Here is a 16,815-nt window from a genome sequence, read left to right as displayed (position 1 = left end):
GGTGACAATCCGCGTATAAAACTTTATCACCTTGAAAAGGCCTTGAGCGGTGATGCGGCCAAGGTAATTGATCAAAAGACAATAAATGACGGTAACTACGAACGCGCGTGGCAACTCTTAGCCGATCGCTATGAGAATAAGCGTCGTATGGTGGACCTACATATTAGTGGACTGTTTAGTTTAAAGAAATTAACCGAAGAGAACTATGTCGGTCTGCGTAATTTAGTGGAATCAGTGGAGAGCCACGTGGAAAACCTGAAGTATTTAGGTGAAGATTTTGCCGGGCTTTCTTGTACGTTGGTGATATATCTAATATCTAATTCATTGGATATCGAGACCAAGAAGTTATGGGAAGCTAGCATCCCTAAAAGTGAACTACCGAATTACGGAAAAACCTTGTGCTTCCTAAAAGAAAGAGTTTCGGTGTTAGAAAGGTGCCAAGCAAATGTTGCAGTTGGACAAAAGGGTCGTTTCGTTGAAAAAAGGCCAAATTATAACGAAAATTCACCTATGAAACGAAAAGCGGCTTCAACTTCGTTCGTTGAAAATGTGTCTAGTGAAAAGGTTTGTGATTTGTGCAAGGGACTACATGGAACGAACAAATGTCCGGAAATCGTTTTGTTAGATGGAAAACAACGTGCGCAATACGTAAAATCAAAACGGCTTTGTTTGATTTGCTTGAAACCAGGACATTGGCGAAACCGTTGCAAATCGCGTTTGAAGTGTAGTAAGTGCGAAGGAGCACACAACACAATTTTACATTATGACAATAACTCGGTGAAGTCAGAACAAGCTTCAAGTGAACCCGAAAGAGTGAGCGCAAGCCAGCATGCTGATAATGCCGCTAGTTCGGGGAGTATTGTTCTATTGCAAACTGTTCTGCTTTACGCGGAATCAGCGAACAAGGAGTTGTTGTTGTGTCGTGCGCTGTTGGATAGTGGATCGCAGATCAGTTGTGTTACGGAAGCGCTTGCGGTGAAATTAGGCGTAAATTTGGTGAATGTGAACGTGCCAATAAAAGGAATTGGAAACATTGATTCGCCTGTAAGGCAAAAGTGTTCCTTTACTGTGAAATCCCGATGCACCGATTTTTCTATGGGTATCACGTGTTTTGTGTATCGCGAAATTACTGGTAAAATGCCATCTGTTAAATTCGATATTAGTTCGTGGAACTTGCCTGATAGTGCGTTGTTGGCCGATCCAACCTTTAACGATCCAGGCAGTGTGGACATTTTGCTGGGAATGGATTGTCTCTCGGAATTAACAATATCAGGGTCCGTGAAAAGAGCGAACACACTACCGATGATCACCGAAACCCGTCTTGGATGGGTAATAGGAGGGCGTGTTGCTGATTTATACAAGGAAAGTGAAATGTTTACCAACGTATCGACAAATGATCGTTTAGGATCAATAATGCAAAGGTTTTGGGAAATAGAAGACGTTACAAGTGAGCGTTCTGTGAAATCTGAGGACGAAATGTGCGAAACCCATTTTCTCGAAACACACTATCGCGAATCAACAGGCAGGTATGTTGGTCACTGCAGAGTGTTAGAGGAAAGTAAGAATGATCCAGCACCAAGGAAGTGGTATCTCCCACATCAGGCTGTCCTCAACCCGACAAAAAGCACCACAAAATGCCGTGTCGTTTTTGATGCTTCAGCGAAGGTCAACGGAAGGTCATTAAATGATGTTCGAAGTAATTTTTTGCCATCAGAACCCATGGAGGATCTACGCGATGAAGAGATTCCTGATCTACGCAAAGGGTTACCTGCAGCGTCACAGTACCGCTTGATATTCTTCCGATCCTGGTAAAATTTGAATCTTTTCGAAAGACACAAAGAATAGTAGCATATGTTGTACGATTCAAACAAAATGCCAAACGACGTAAGGGTGAACGCATTAATGACCCAAAGCCTACAATTGCTGAGTTGCGAGAATCAACGCGTTGGATTGTAAGAGCTATTCAGCATCATGAGTTATCGGATGTAGTGTCGGCAATAAAGCAAGGTAAACCTGTGCAACGATACCAGAATCTGAATCTCTTCTTGGATGGTGAGCTGCTGAGAGTTGGAGGTCGTATACGCAAGTCAGATCTGTCGTATGACAATAAACATCAGCTGTTACTGCCACATCGTAGCATCATAACTAAGCGTTTGATTGCAGCAATTCATCGTGAAAATCTACACATCGGCCCGTCTGGAGTGATTTCTATTTTGCGTCAGCAATTCTGGATTGTGAATGCTAGATCAACGGTTCGAAAGGTGCTGCACGAATGCATTGTTTGCTTCAGAAGTAGTCCAAGTACTATGGATCAACAAATGGGTGATCTACCTACCTGTCGAGTAACAGCTGCTCCTACCTTTCAACGTGTAGGTTTGGATTTCGCTGGGCCAATTATGTTGAAATCAGGTATCCGACGTGTTACTGCTACGAAAGGATACGTATGTCTATTTGTGTGTATGGTCACAAAGGCGATTCATTTGGAGGCTGTAGAGAATCTTTCAACTGGCGCTTTTCTTGCTGCCTTGAGACGATTTGTATCCAGACGAGGAATACCTGAAGAAATCTACAGTGATAATGCTACTAATTTTGTTGGAGCAAAACATGAGCTTCGTGAGTTATATGAAATGTTCAAGGATGAAACATCGAAACAAGGCATTTTCCAGTTCTGCCAAGAGAAAGAAGTTACGTGGAAAATGATCCCACCTAATGCTCCTCATTTTGGAGGGATTTGGGAAGCTGGCGTAAAAAGTGTCAAAAGCGTATTGAAAAGAGTTTATAAGTCTGCTTCGTTAACTATAACCGACTTCTACACGCTTCTGTGTCAAATTGAAGCTATGTTAAACTCGCGACCATTATACGCCCTTTCAAACGATCCACATGATCTGGACTGCCTTACACCTGCACATTTTACGATCGATCGTCCATTGATTGGAGTTGCGGAACCGTCATATTTGGACCTGCCAGAGAACCGTTTAGACAAGTGGCAGAGGCTTCAGCAACTTCGGCAACATTTTTGGAGACGATGGCAGAAGGAGTATCTGAGTGAGTTGCAGACCAGGCATAAGTGGACCAAAGTAAAGGATAATATCAAAGAAGGAGCATTGGTATTAATGAAGGAAGACAACATGCCCCCGCAGTTTTGGAAATTAGGACGAATTTCTAAAGTGTATCCAGGCGATGACGGGTTGATACGAGTGGTAGATGTGAAGACGAAGTACGGTTTATTTAAACGTCCGATACACAAGTTAGCACCTCTTCCCATGCAGGATCCCTAATAATATTCGGGCGGGGAGGATGTTCCGTTTCATCGGAAGTTTTGTTTTTGTTTTTTGTTTTTTTTTCTCTCTGTTGTGGTGTGTCGTTCGGTACCTGCGGATAAACAGGAACAAAAAAGGGTCCTTTTTATACAAGGCGGTAAGCGGTATAACGGACGGTTCCGCGAAATGCACACCACAGCGGAGGGAGTACAATTTTAGGGTTTGCACACGAGTGCAAACCAGTACGTGATCGATAGCGCTGGAGTTAAGTCGCAAGAAGCGAAAATAAAATAGTTCTTGTGCGTAATTAGATGTTCAGTGCCTTATTAAATCCGCTGAGATATCACATGTTGATTCTTCTGTTTTTTTTGTTCTGTTCTTGTTTTGTTTATTTTCGCCTCCTTTCCGTAAATTGATTTCTGATGTGACTGGCTAATTGAAGTTCATTGGATGTAATTACTCGATGGCATGCGACGTGACAAAAATAGGTCATGAAGTTTGGTCGGTTGGAGTGCCACCGCCGTACGCCTTAATTGTTTGAAACGTTTTGTAAAACAACTTTACTGCACAAAACGGATTTTTAGTTAAAAATTTCAGCCATGCGAAAGTAAGTGCTTTGTATAGTAAGTCTGAAATATAATGCACAAACAGCAAGTTCACAAAAAAAATAAAAAATTGTTTTGAAAATTTAATTTAACGTATAAAAATGCCTTTCTTAAAAAATTTTACTTCATCCATAAATTAATAAATTAATTTCTATTAATTTTCTCCATAAAACTCCAACAATCGTGTTCTAGAACACCGAACATTCATTTATCAAACACACTCATTCTCAATGCGTGGAAAATGTTGAAAATAAACAAACAAAACTATTTCTTATTCGTAAAATTCGGCCGAATTGTGTTGCCAAAAAAAAACAGTAATAAAATCATTATAAAGTTCCGTGCAATAGGTACCCTTGATCCGTTGTTTGCATATTCCATAATCGAATATGTGCATATGCACGAATAACAACCAGGTAACCAGGTAAAACTCTGTCCATATGCTGTTCGATCGTATCTTGCTAGAGAAATTCGTTAGTTCAATACAAGTTCGAGAGCAGGTGGAAAATACGACCAACCAAATATTGAGACCGTGACGATGAAATGCTACGAAACGGGCAACAACAACAAAAAAAAAACACCAAACAACCTACAGTTAAAAAAGAAAGAAAAACCAAACCACCACTCAAAACGCTTCACCACTTCCCAAAATCGTACACATCATATTTTTCGACCATGTGCAGGCGTAAGTATGAAACTATGGAAAAACCTACACGCACACAGACACCCACCCACCCGCGCACCATGCACTAACGAGCGTAGCACAGATATTGGATTTTGCGAATCTAAGTTCGTTAATTCCAAAAATCTGCACAATAAATCTAGGGATGACCTGGAAATCGTAAACCGCCTCAATGGCCAAGCGTTGCCTCGGCGATACATCTCCCCGCCCCGAAAAAAGGACGGTGCCCACACCGTCACCGGCATACTGGTAGCAGCGGAATCGGACGGAAGAAGACTTGTTAACATTTTGCCGTTTGCTGGTTTCGCTTCATCGAGCTCCCGTCGTTGGCAAGGGGGGGGCGCTTGGACGGTGAAACGCTGTGCGCGCTTATCCCGGGCGAGCTGTGTGCCGTGTTTTGTTGTGTGTGAGTGATGGTTGTTATGTGTTCAATCTACTGCGAAAATCCAATTTCCACACATGAATCAATTTCTGATAGAACGATCACGGTCATCAATTTGATCGAAACGAAGGGATTCTCTTCACCAGTGTTGCCCTTTCCAGCGTAACATTTTACGAAGCAAAAGACGAAGTAGAATGGACTGTGGAATGGGGGAAATGCTGTCCGGGAAATACCAGGAATACTTCTGCCCGGTTTAAATCAACCGCCTGTTCAGGCGTTGTGGCTGAAATGGCAGGAAGCTGGACAGTACAGATCGTACGGTGTGTGCGGTAGAGGCAAACTGATGCAAACCTTTTTTGATGAACTATCAATTTTGGCATGATGAGTTTGACGTTCAATCATAAACCAACACTCGATCTGCTGGATCACGTCCCAGGCCACGATATGTGTGTGCAACGATGTGGCAACTTTTTTTTTAAAGGAAACGCCATCGATGGTGGTGTAACTTAATGCATTTTCCCATGGTATTGCAAGTGCATCGAAATCGTTACGGAGGAACAAACAACTTTTTGATATACAAACACAACCCATAGAAGTGCAATGTTGGCTGTAAATTGTAGTATCCATAATTTATTTGCAGTAACAAACCCCATAAAATGAACGAGTTACGAGGAAAATAAAAAATTGGCTAACTTCACAAAAGCAAATGGAGGCAAATTTTAAAAAACCAAAAATATTTTAAATTTGGCTAAATTTCAAAATAAAAATCATTTTTACAGTATGAACATTGTTAAAACTAAAAGCAAACAAACGCTCAGTAAAAAAAACCTTCGTATAAGAATACATAATTTTCAACACACTTGAACATTCTTCATTGTGACAGTCCAGAAAGTTTCCTTCAATAACAAAGCTTCCTCTTAACAATCCAGAAATTGATTAGTTTGACTCGAAACGTTTGTTTATTTTTTTTTTTTTTTGCTCGGTTAGAACAACCTGGCCGTATCAAGACTTATTTTACCACATAGCAGGATAGTCAGTCCATGCTACGGTCCGGATGGGATTTGAACCCGGTCCGGCCGTGTAGACTGGCGCCTTTTATCAATGTACTACCGGGCCGCCACATAAATTAGAAACTCCTTTAATAAAAATTGCATTCTATTGAACTGTATGTGTGACTTTCTGTTGTTTGATTGATAAGCGGCACAAATTTAAACAAGTCTAAACTCTACCCTTAAACTATTCTTAAATTAGATAATAGTGAAAAACGCGTATTGTCTGAGCAACATGAGAGCTAGTTTATTTAAGAAAAGGAATAAATTGAATTATTTACTTAGATTCACGTCAAATAATCACTGATACTTTGTATGTAAAATTAATCAATGAAATTTATTTTTATCTTCTTTTTTTCTTTTTGAACCAGTTCCATTGATACAAAATGCTTTGATGACTTCGAAATACAATCATTCAATGTGGCAAAAACGATTCGCTTGTTGCACGATCGTTTTGCACGTGTCACCGAACAAATCGAACCTTTCTAACCGGATTTATTCGCATTGACTGCAACATTACGGCACAGTTCAGCCCAATTTGCTTGCAACAATGCTCAGGTTGCAGAAGACAACCGCGGCCACGTGGCCACACACATACATCTTCCCCCCAAAAAGCCCGCTACAAATTGTGAAACATTGCTCGATCGAACGAATTAAATCGCACGCAACAAATTGTTCGGCTTGGAACCGCTTGTTGACTCTGCCCGAAAACAATGTAGCCCGAAATGATTATTTATACGTCGTTTTATGTGGCGCGGACGGGCGCATTATGCTGTAAAGGATGGTTCGTCAAGCAGGTGGTAACCGTTCCTTCGGCATTGGGAAGCGGGTTGAAACGTGAATGATTTATTTGCCTGTGATCGTAAAATCGGATACCTAGAGCACTCTCTCTTCCTACCCTATGGCATACCAAAGAGAGGAAGAGAAGCGAAAAAAAAAAATCACCCTTTAACCACACTCGCTGCCCACCACCATCATTATCCCTTTATCACAGACCATCCCGCGTGCTCTATCAACCTACCGATGGCCTCAATAAAAAAAGGGACTCCATTCACAGTTTAAGGGTTTCCGAGGCCATTTTGAACCCCATTTGATGAAGTGAGGGTTGATGGGGCTCGTACATCCCCTTGTACGGCATACACCGGGCTGAGTGTTCCGATGGTAAAGCGGTTTTAATTAATTAGAAACTATTTGTTCTCGCTGTAACAGCGGTAAAACCGGGTAGGCTATCCCCGGCGGGGTATGGAGACGGGGAGCAAGGGAGATGGTTTCTAATGGGGCGGAAACCCCCGAACCCCAGTTGGTTGGAAGGCGGTGTAAAGGATACGATTGCCTAAAAGCTTTACCGTTTGCGGGGGTAAATAATCCTTCTGGTTGCTGTTTGATTGGATGTGAAATGGGTTGGCGAGCTTCTGACGATCCTCGACAAAATGGTGGTACCGAAAGTGGTTCGAAAGTGAAATGTTAATTTGTATTTCTCAGCCTTCTGCTTTGGTTTTTTTTTCGAGGATGATTTTTGTAGAAAGGGAAGGAAATGGGTCTAGAGGGATATTTATAGTAAAGGAGTGGTTGCCTTATTTTTAATGTCGATTTTAAAAGAAATGTGCCCCATCAACGTTTGTCGGTCAGTTAATCTTTCTTGCGGTGATGGGTAATTCCGGTAAACGTTAGGGACGATGTTAGCCATTCATCTATTCGACGTTGATGTGTTTCTGGGGGAAATTGCAGCTCTGTGCTGTTGTGTAACATTAAAGTCTTGGTCTTATGTATTTTATGTATCTATTTTAGACATTTTATTAATTAGACAACCCACATATGGTCGTAATTTTGTAACGAGCATATTGTTACCGAACAATTGATGATTTTCTTTACTGTCTACTTGTTACAACCATGGACAGCTTTTGTACAATTTCTCTCATTACTAATGAGCACCCCTTTTGCCCGCACGGCTATGTAGCAAACATTCTCAGAAACAAACCGATAAGCTGATCATGTTGTAATGAAACAAAAAAGCTTGTAAAACACATCACAGCTAAAGCTGGGATAGTGAAAGCAAAACTGTTTCTCCCTACAACCATGCCAACAAACACCCCTGTGTGCGGAATTTTTATCTTGAAACTATTGATCCATACATATTTGCTATTCTTCTCCCAAGAACCCCCTTCTTATCTTTACGTGCCACGTGCCTTTGCAGCTGTTTGATAAAACATTTCTCCCTTCAAACATTTCCCCACAAACAGATGCCGAGTCATCGAAACGGATGACATTCAACCGCAGCTTTGGGTTTTTCAAACGGCGAATCCGGTTCGCATACCATTCGGTCACTATGCTCAACAACAAGAAGAAAAAAAAGCTCCACTCGTTGAACACATTTGGACCCTTTTTTGTCTTATTTCCTTTTTTATTTGTCTCATTGCCCGGGTGGGAGGGAGCTTATGGAGCGAGTGGGAAAATTTGCGATTCGTGACCAAAAAAGGCACGTGCTCACCACCCGTCTGCTGCTGACTCACTATTACTTTTACGACTATTATTATTGTTATTATTATCATTATTGGATTGGGAAGCGTGATAAAGAAAAGATGAAGATCATAATCCATTTGCACCATTCAGATTCACGAGATGTTTGCTGTTGCTCGGGCCGAGCCAAAATGGATGACGGTCGAGTGTGAACGAACATGGAAAAACCGTGTCTGTGGCGGACTGACAACACGGGACCATTGTGAAGGTTTACCGGGGAAAAAAAATAATAAAAATAAAAATAAAAATCAGTCCACCATCGTTTATCTCCTTGGAAGCGAGGTGGGTTGAAGCGAAACAAACAAACAAAAAACCGGCAACACAAAAAGATCCCTGAATGGATTTTGGACAATCGGAAAACCCGGCCAGATTGGAACGGGCCACATATCCGGTTCGATGGTGCAGATCATGGTGGCGGGACGATTCATAGTTATTTCGTTTCGGATTCATTTTCCAGCAAAAGAAAATGGTCCTCCGATTTAGTGAATTGTAAGAAGCATTGATCCACCCAGGATTCGGTTGAACCTTTTTTCACCGGAATTTTCACTCGCAAAGGCTTCGGATACACCTCCCCCCGAATCGGTCCTTCCGGGAAACACGGAATGTGCCAAGATGGGAAACATGCCAGCCGTTAGATATTGGCTTCCCGTTAACAAAACGGAACGGTATCCATCGGCCAAACAGCCGGGTCCGGGGTCCGGGGCGGTGGAAATCTCTATGGAGCTGAGAATTGGAAAACAAGCGATCAAACGGAATTGTTGCGGTCGGTCCGAAAAGTGGGTTTGCTTTTGTTTCATTTGCTCCGTTCGTCTGAAGGGTTTCAGATTTAAAGGTTAACTATTTATTGATTTTCAATATAGAGTAAAAAAAGGCATATAGAGGGAAAAAAATCTTTCCGCCCGTTTCGTAGCGAAGTTTATCGACTTACCGACCTTGTGCGGTAGCAGACTTTCTTACATTTCATAAAATATTAATCGAACCGTGCTTTCTTTTCTGCTTTTTTGTTTACTTCACAGTGTCCACGGTGACAGTTGAAGCGGTCCTCGGACGGACGGCAACCTTGCCGTGTGACATCGAGCCGGAGGAGCTGAACGATCGGGTCTATATGGTGCTGTGGTTTCGGGAGAGTGCTGGCAAACCACTGTACAGGTAATTCATACGCTATGATTTTCTTCTGCATCATTTATTTACAGCAAAAGGTATTTTTGATTTAGGTGTACGTAAAAATTTCGTAACAGTGAAACAAACATGTCTGTAGAAAAATACTTTTACTTTCAATATTATATAAATCTTTTTGAAGACTTAGTTACAAGCTTACCGAGTGAAGCACTTGTATACGATGTGCTCAATTTCGATAAGCTCATAGAGAGTTTATTGTTGCTGTAAACTTATAAGACTTGTAAAGATAAATCTGCTTCCGGGCACAGCGCTCAGGAAGTAAAGAACAATGGTGTATTTAAAATTAAATTAAATGAAAAAATTATATCGGAAAACAAACAACCCAATTCAATTTAGCTGAAATTTAATTCGCTGTACGATAATAAATTAATCCTTCAAAAATCTTTCTGAGCAACTTATTAAGAGGATTGCTGACCTTTGACCCTTTTATCTTTGATGATAGTTGAAATTTTGGAAGTTTGCGGAAGTCCCACCTCTAAGTTGCGGAAGACCATCTCTAGGCGCTAGGTTGAATAGTAAATAATCCAGTCTATCTCCTTGGCGCAAACCAGTAGGTCCTGCGAGTTTTCCATCTTTCTTTATTTGATCAGCATGACTAAATCTTCAAAACCTGGCAGAGTATGAAGTGTTTCTAATAGTAATCTCGTAGTGTATACTTTCAACATATAGGTTTTCTCTTGTTCGATGTACAATATTTAAGTTCTCCCCTGTTGTCTATAAGTTCATACTTATTCGATATCTGAAATAATATTTTGTGCTTTCTAGAACCACATCCAGCTTGACAACAGGCTGATTTTTAGATGTTTCCTGGATTAAAACCTTCGAAAAAAAAATAATTGACTCAAATTACTAATCTTGCAAAACGTTTCACTCGCAAAGATACACATCAAGAGTGAAAATCCGGTAAACAACTTATTCCAACGACCGGCCCATTTCCAACTACTCGTCCCCATTTCACACGATTATCCACGAACGTATTTCGATAATCATTTCACAACCGACAGCATCATAAGCTCATCGCTAGCAAAACTCGTTAAATCACAGCTGGCCGTTAGATCTCTGGCAGAATTTACCATTTAGTTGCAGCGAACGAAAAACAACTCCACGCAGGGATTTGTTCGTTCCAGCTGACTGACGGCAACGCTATCCCTAAAGTTCATTCGGAAACACGGGTAAAATTGCATTTGTAAGGTAGCGGGATCAGTAAAACAATACCGCAGCACGTATAAAATCCAGCTGATCCAAAAGCTCACTGCGTTAGGAAGCTGGGAAAATAATTACTAACACTGTTTTGCCCTTTCATAGGGCCGCCCTTTCGTGCTGCACCACAATACGGGCTATTTTTGGAAAATTGTTTTCGCACTAGAAACTCTACCCGAAAACATACAGGAAGCGGGTGTATTGCAGAAAATCACACCTTCACTAGTGCCAGCCATGGTAATCCTTGCGTCAATCAATCACAACCTCTGCACCGGACACATGGCCATGGTATGTGGGTTGGGACGTTTTGCTAGCAAAACTTCATATTCATGATCCCATCACGCGATGAGATTTACTTCACATTCCGGACGCACTACAGTGGACTCCCTACCAGGGAGTGTGCCACACAGCTTCGAACCCGGTGGACGACCACAATCCGTTGACGTTTCTCGCTCACATCCAATTGAGCTTGTGGCCTAATTTCGACTCGAAACCACAGTTGGATTCATGAACCGACCAAATTAATCCACGGTACGAGACAAATCCCACGATTTCCCAGTGCTAGTCCCGCTGGACATTCGATTGTTTGTCGGTGCAGTGGTGCGTTTGGAAGTAAAAGGGGAATGTTGTGTATGAAGGTGCTGGTGCGATACATTCGGTCAATGCATAATTTGTAACGAGTAATTTTCTGCAGTACATAAGTTAATTACATTGCGAAGTAACAACGTGGAACGAATAGTTTATCATCGAGATGATTTTGAAAGGTATTCGATCCGGAAGTACATCGCAAACCCAATAACTCCTTTCACTCGAATCACAACACTGATTCATTGGGACACTCACAAAAACACTTAAATAAACAGTTGATATCATTGTCACTGTGCAAGCTCAAGACAGATTGTTATGAATTATCAAAATCCTTAAATAAATGCTACTGTTTCTTGGAAGTTCTGTCTATATCTTTAAAATCTTTCGTAATTCTTTCCATTTTTGTCTTGTGGGGAAAAAAAATCTCAAGCGGAATTTGATGCTTCTTAAAATTTATCCAAATCGATAAAATCCTTACTCTTCTTCGAACAACCCTTTCATCCTCGAACCCACATCTACTGCAGTCCATCTTCCACCGGTAACGCTGATGCTGTGCAAAAAAATACGCCCAACCATCTCCGCAGGGAACCGTGCCCGGCGTACCCAAAATGTTAAGAATTTCCGGAAATTTATGTCTATTGACAAACTTCAGCACACGGAACCGAACCCACCATGCATCGAATACGGAACGGGAGTGTTTTTCTTTTTTTTTGTTCTTTTTACGCTCCATCGTCCTATTTACTAACCCTCTTTCAATGGCACTTTACTTCTTCGGTTTACTCCTTGAAACCCGGTATGGTCACGTAACCGGGTGGAAGCACGGGGGAGATATTCCTTGTCACCACCACCGGTACAAGACACTTTAACCTCCATCTACCGGCCGTAAAAGCATTTCCTGACCCAACCCCATGCTCTGTCGATCGGGACAGGAAATCGAAAATGTACGTTAGGATTCGAATCTTGCTGCAGGCCAACGACGAGTTACGTCTCGTCTGGCGATGGTTTATTTCCATTAGGCGGGGGGTTCTTTTCTTTCTTACTGGTTGGTTTCATGAAAACGGCAGACAGGTTGTGAGATGATTTGATAAATATTATGTCTTAAAAGTTATGCTTCGTACTTCGTTTTTGTACTTAAAGCATTATCTTACTGTTTGATCATATGATCGTGCGGACGGAATGAATGGGCGATATATTGCAAAGCGTCAAGCATTAGGTAATGTTTTTATAAGTGTAAGCTATTAGATATATTTCATATTTTAGTCTTTAACTTTATACTTCTAAATGCAAGAAACATTAGATAACATTTTATTAAAGCTGACGATAAATTATTACCATTTTTTTTATCTTCTTTGAACTTTAACCCAAATGGTGCCCTCAGCAGTTCAAAGCGAAAAAGCTTCTAACGATGATAAGCAACTGTTCGACGATGATACTCTCGAAACCCCATTTTTATGTACAAAATTGTTTCCGTAAAGATCAACGGTCACATTTGCTTTGAACGATACACCTTATGCGATGTCCCAGTACGGCACAACAAAGATGATTTATATGTTCGTCGTTACGCAACGGTTCATTTATGGCACTTTTTAAGGGGCACACAATCTACTTCCCTTTTTTTCCTCGGTTTTGCTTTGCTCTGACGTAACTGAAGCCCAGGATCGAAAGGATTATTGATATTATATTGTCAATTTGGAATATAAATAGGAACATTTATCCCTAATCCCATGTCCTGGCTACCCGTTTGAGAAGATCAAATTGCATCAGTACAACGCCGGACAACAGGAAACAGTGATACTCCATTCGCCTTTTACTCGGCTTCTCCAACTCCCGGTCCCCGGTAGGTAAAATACGAGACAAAACAAAGGTAGGGACACCGGGGCGGAACAGCGGAAGGAAATTTGTGCTTGGAAAAAAAGGATTCGCACGGTGAAGATTTCTTTCACCGGGTTCGACACCGAACGCCTTTCGAGATCTACTCCCTTCGGATTTAGGCAGCCGTGAAAAAGGGTCTTGTGAGACGAGATGAACGTACACACACACGCGCACATCATAAAGTCTCCAGCTTACATGTGAATCTATGGGAGAAGAAAACCTCACACGTAGCACAACTTTCAAGTGCGATAAATTTATCCCACACACTCTCAGTCACTGATAAAAGTCGGCCCGTTTACTGTGCGATGTTATGATCGGATACGATGCCCTCGAGCTCCAGTCAGTTTCAGACACACTTCCAGGCAGGTTGGTCAAGTTGTGCAAAAAAAAAAAAACTTCCCTCTCAGATCCTTACCATTTCCTTTGGAAAAACGGAGCAGAAACACCAGAGAAAGCGAAGAAACCACCATCCCAACATCAAGGCTTTTCTGAAAATCCGCCCACGAAACATCTTTCAAATTTGGCTGATTTTTACTCAATCATTGCATAAAGCCCCAAACTTTCCCGGTTGCCTAGTCCCTTAGTTTTTCCACCCATCCAGGCATCCCATTATCGGATTTCCTGCTCCACCGATCCACCTTGTATTTCACCGTGCTTTTAATTTCCTTAATTTGCGATAACAATGATCCAAAATCAAGGCCCAACCTGTGCGGTAATATGAAAGGTAATGTTTCAGCTGTGCTGGCTACGCTTTTCATTAAAGTTCCTTTCAATTTGTTGCCTTTTTAACATCTTTTTTTCCTTTCCTTTTCGTTTTTTTTTTATATGATTCAAGAAGGCACTCTAGTGTGTGTGTGTTTGCCATCCTCTTCGCTCCTTACCATCTCATCTCCGAGGGCTTACAGTTTTTCATCATTCCGAACGGACTTCCTTAAAGATGGTCCACATTCCCAACAACTTCAAAACGTTTTTAAGGCCCAATGATGCTGTATACAGCCCACAGTACATGTAGGAGTTCGCTCCAAGAAAATCGAAAAAGGTGCTTCTTCATAGACATCAGTCCTTCTGCATTTGCCTTTCCAAGCACCCTGTCCGTTTTCGTTCAATTTTTCCACTTTTGCGACGACTTTATTCGTCGTGTTTTTTTTTCTCTCTCTCTCTCTCTCTCTCTCTCTCTCTCTGTGTTTCGCTGTGTGCGGGCGGACAAATTTTGGCGAACGGTTTTATGTGCAGACTGGCAGGAAGCGTCACCATCGCCACCATCATCCCATCAGCTTACGTCCACGACCACACGGGGTATGGGAAATCGTTTGATGGCAAATGGAATGAGCGGAAATTGGATGGGTTTTGTTGAAAACGTTTTGCGCCTGCTGATTTTGTTTCCCTCTCTTCAAGTTATCTTCGTTTTTTTTCTTGTTATGTTTCTTTTCCGCCCGTTTTGTCTTCATTCCCCCCCCCCACCACCCCCCCCCCCCCCCCCGGCTCACCGACCGTTCCTATCCACGTTCAATTGCTTTGCTGAAGGTATGGTTTCACCTGAAAGAAGTTGTTCAGATTTTTTTTTTGCTTCATCTTCTTCACGAACACTATACTACAAAAGGCAAGCAGTTAATAATGAACAAACCTCGATTCTTCGAGTCCTTATTAAGGAGTTGAATATTGGTGGAAACAAATGCACCGTATAAAAGGGAGCGGTGCCGAACAAATGCCTGTCCGTGCCTATAAAGGATGCGTAGCGGGTAGATTTGATTGAAAGGAAGTAGACGAAATAAAATAACAAAAAACCAGCATTGCAAAATCATACCGAGAAAAAGGGCAGCCCAGGCAGGTGAGTACAACCGATCCGATGGATTGACGCAATCAGCGAATGGGCTTTTCTTTAAGCGGTCTGATTGAAGGACACTTGTAAGCCATTTACCCCGAAGCGAGGAAAGCTTACGAAAATGGAAGTAACGAAAGATGGGGATCGTTTCAATGGTTCCAGTAATGCTGCTGGGCGTTTCGCTAAGTGATCCTTTTAAATCAGGGGGTAATTTGGCAATGAATGGCATCGGGGTAATATTGAGGCGACTGGTGATTTGCTTACGATCATTAGGAATTAAAATTTGCGCTCGGAAATGTTCCTTAATGTTTTGCGCTTGTGTAAGGGCATGGTTATAATCAGTACTAATTTGTGGTGATGTAAACGTAAGCAACATTTGAAGTTTTATCATAGTTCTTACGATATCTTTCGTTGAGTCTCATTTCGACACTTGTCTTTCTTTTGAAGTAATGTTGTAACTTTTTTAAGTGTGAAAAGGCTTACTCTTCAGAACGCTTACACAGCAATTGGAAGTTGTTTAATGTCGGAACCTTACTCTTAAATTACTCTACCTACCTTGATAATACGGATAAAAGCCTTAATCATTAAATATAAATTAAATTAAATATAAATTTAATTAGTGTTGCCTTAAATCCATTGAAAGTAGATTATTAGCTCTTATATTATCGACTTATATAAGTTTCGACTATTATATATTATCGACTATCCCATCCGGACCGTTCCCCTGTAGCAAGGACTGACTATCCGGCTACGTGGTAAATTAAGTCTAGTAAGCCAGAAATGGCCGGCGTGACCTGTAAGGTCGTTAAGCTAAGAAGAAGATTATCGACTTATTATTATCAGCAACTTATTATAATGTTTTTAAAATTGACTTGAATAGAAAATTGACACAATTGAAAAAAAAACTGTAATACATAACTGGAAGACACGACGTATATTCATTGATAAATAGGAGTAGAAATATAAACGTAAAATCAAAGCTTGCTTCTTAAACTTTCCCTACCGACAACACTGACAGCAGAGGACAGATTTATGCAATCGGTAAAGGTCCATCGAGGCGCCAGAATGTATGAGCCTATCATCTGCTGAAGCTGCCCTTTACCTTAAATTACGCTACCGATCCCATTCCGGCACTACCGTGAAGATGTGATATTATTTTTGGAACATCAGCCACCGTCAGCATTCTTCCCTTGCTCAGCCCAACATACAAATGTCCATGATGTCCTGCAGATCACTCCATCCGAGTAGGTGAAGAATAAAAAAAAATGTCACCTTCACCAGCAGCAACAAAAACCTGTGCCCTGATTGCAGACAACACTACCGCACACAAAAGACAAATGAGGGGCCAAAAGGTGTCGTGAAATTTATTTTAATATCCTTGTCATCCTCAGCTCAGCTTCCGGCCTGCGAATTGGCCTCACGCTTTTCTCCCCTGTTACCGTTCTCCCTTCCGTTCCACTACACTTCTTGGCAAAAGGTGAAATCAGGTCAAAACATTGTAAATACAAAAACGGGCCTTGGGAACAAAAGAAGTACCGAATTATGGCAACACCGTGGTGCGTCCTACGTGCCTACGTGAAGGATGTACGCTTGGGTCAGCGGGAAAAATCTACCCTACAAAACTCCGTATCCATCTTGAGCCCCCCGTAACCTATGTAGCTC

The 16,815-nt window shown here is 41.5% G+C and overlaps 1 protein-coding gene across 2 annotated transcripts in view; it reads left to right on the top strand.

Moving 5' to 3' along the window:
- LOC125761396 (uncharacterized) overlaps positions 1–16,815 on the top strand; it is a 128,611-nt gene that overhangs the window by 57,317 nt on the left and 54,479 nt on the right. For both annotated transcript variants that reach the window (XM_049422483.1, XM_049422482.1), the window contains exon 3: positions 9,509–9,641. In XM_049422483.1, the coding sequence (XP_049278440.1) occupies positions 9,509–9,641 (133 nt within the window). The remainder of the gene's footprint in view (positions 1–9,508; positions 9,642–16,815) is intronic.

Source organism: Anopheles funestus, chromosome 2RL (genome assembly GCF_943734845.2).
Source record: "Anopheles funestus chromosome 2RL, idAnoFuneDA-416_04, whole genome shotgun sequence".
NCBI lineage: Eukaryota > Metazoa > Arthropoda > Insecta > Diptera > Culicidae > Anopheles > Anopheles funestus.
The sequence above is the reverse complement of the archived record's forward strand: the minus strand, read 5'-3'. Positions and strand labels throughout refer to the sequence as shown.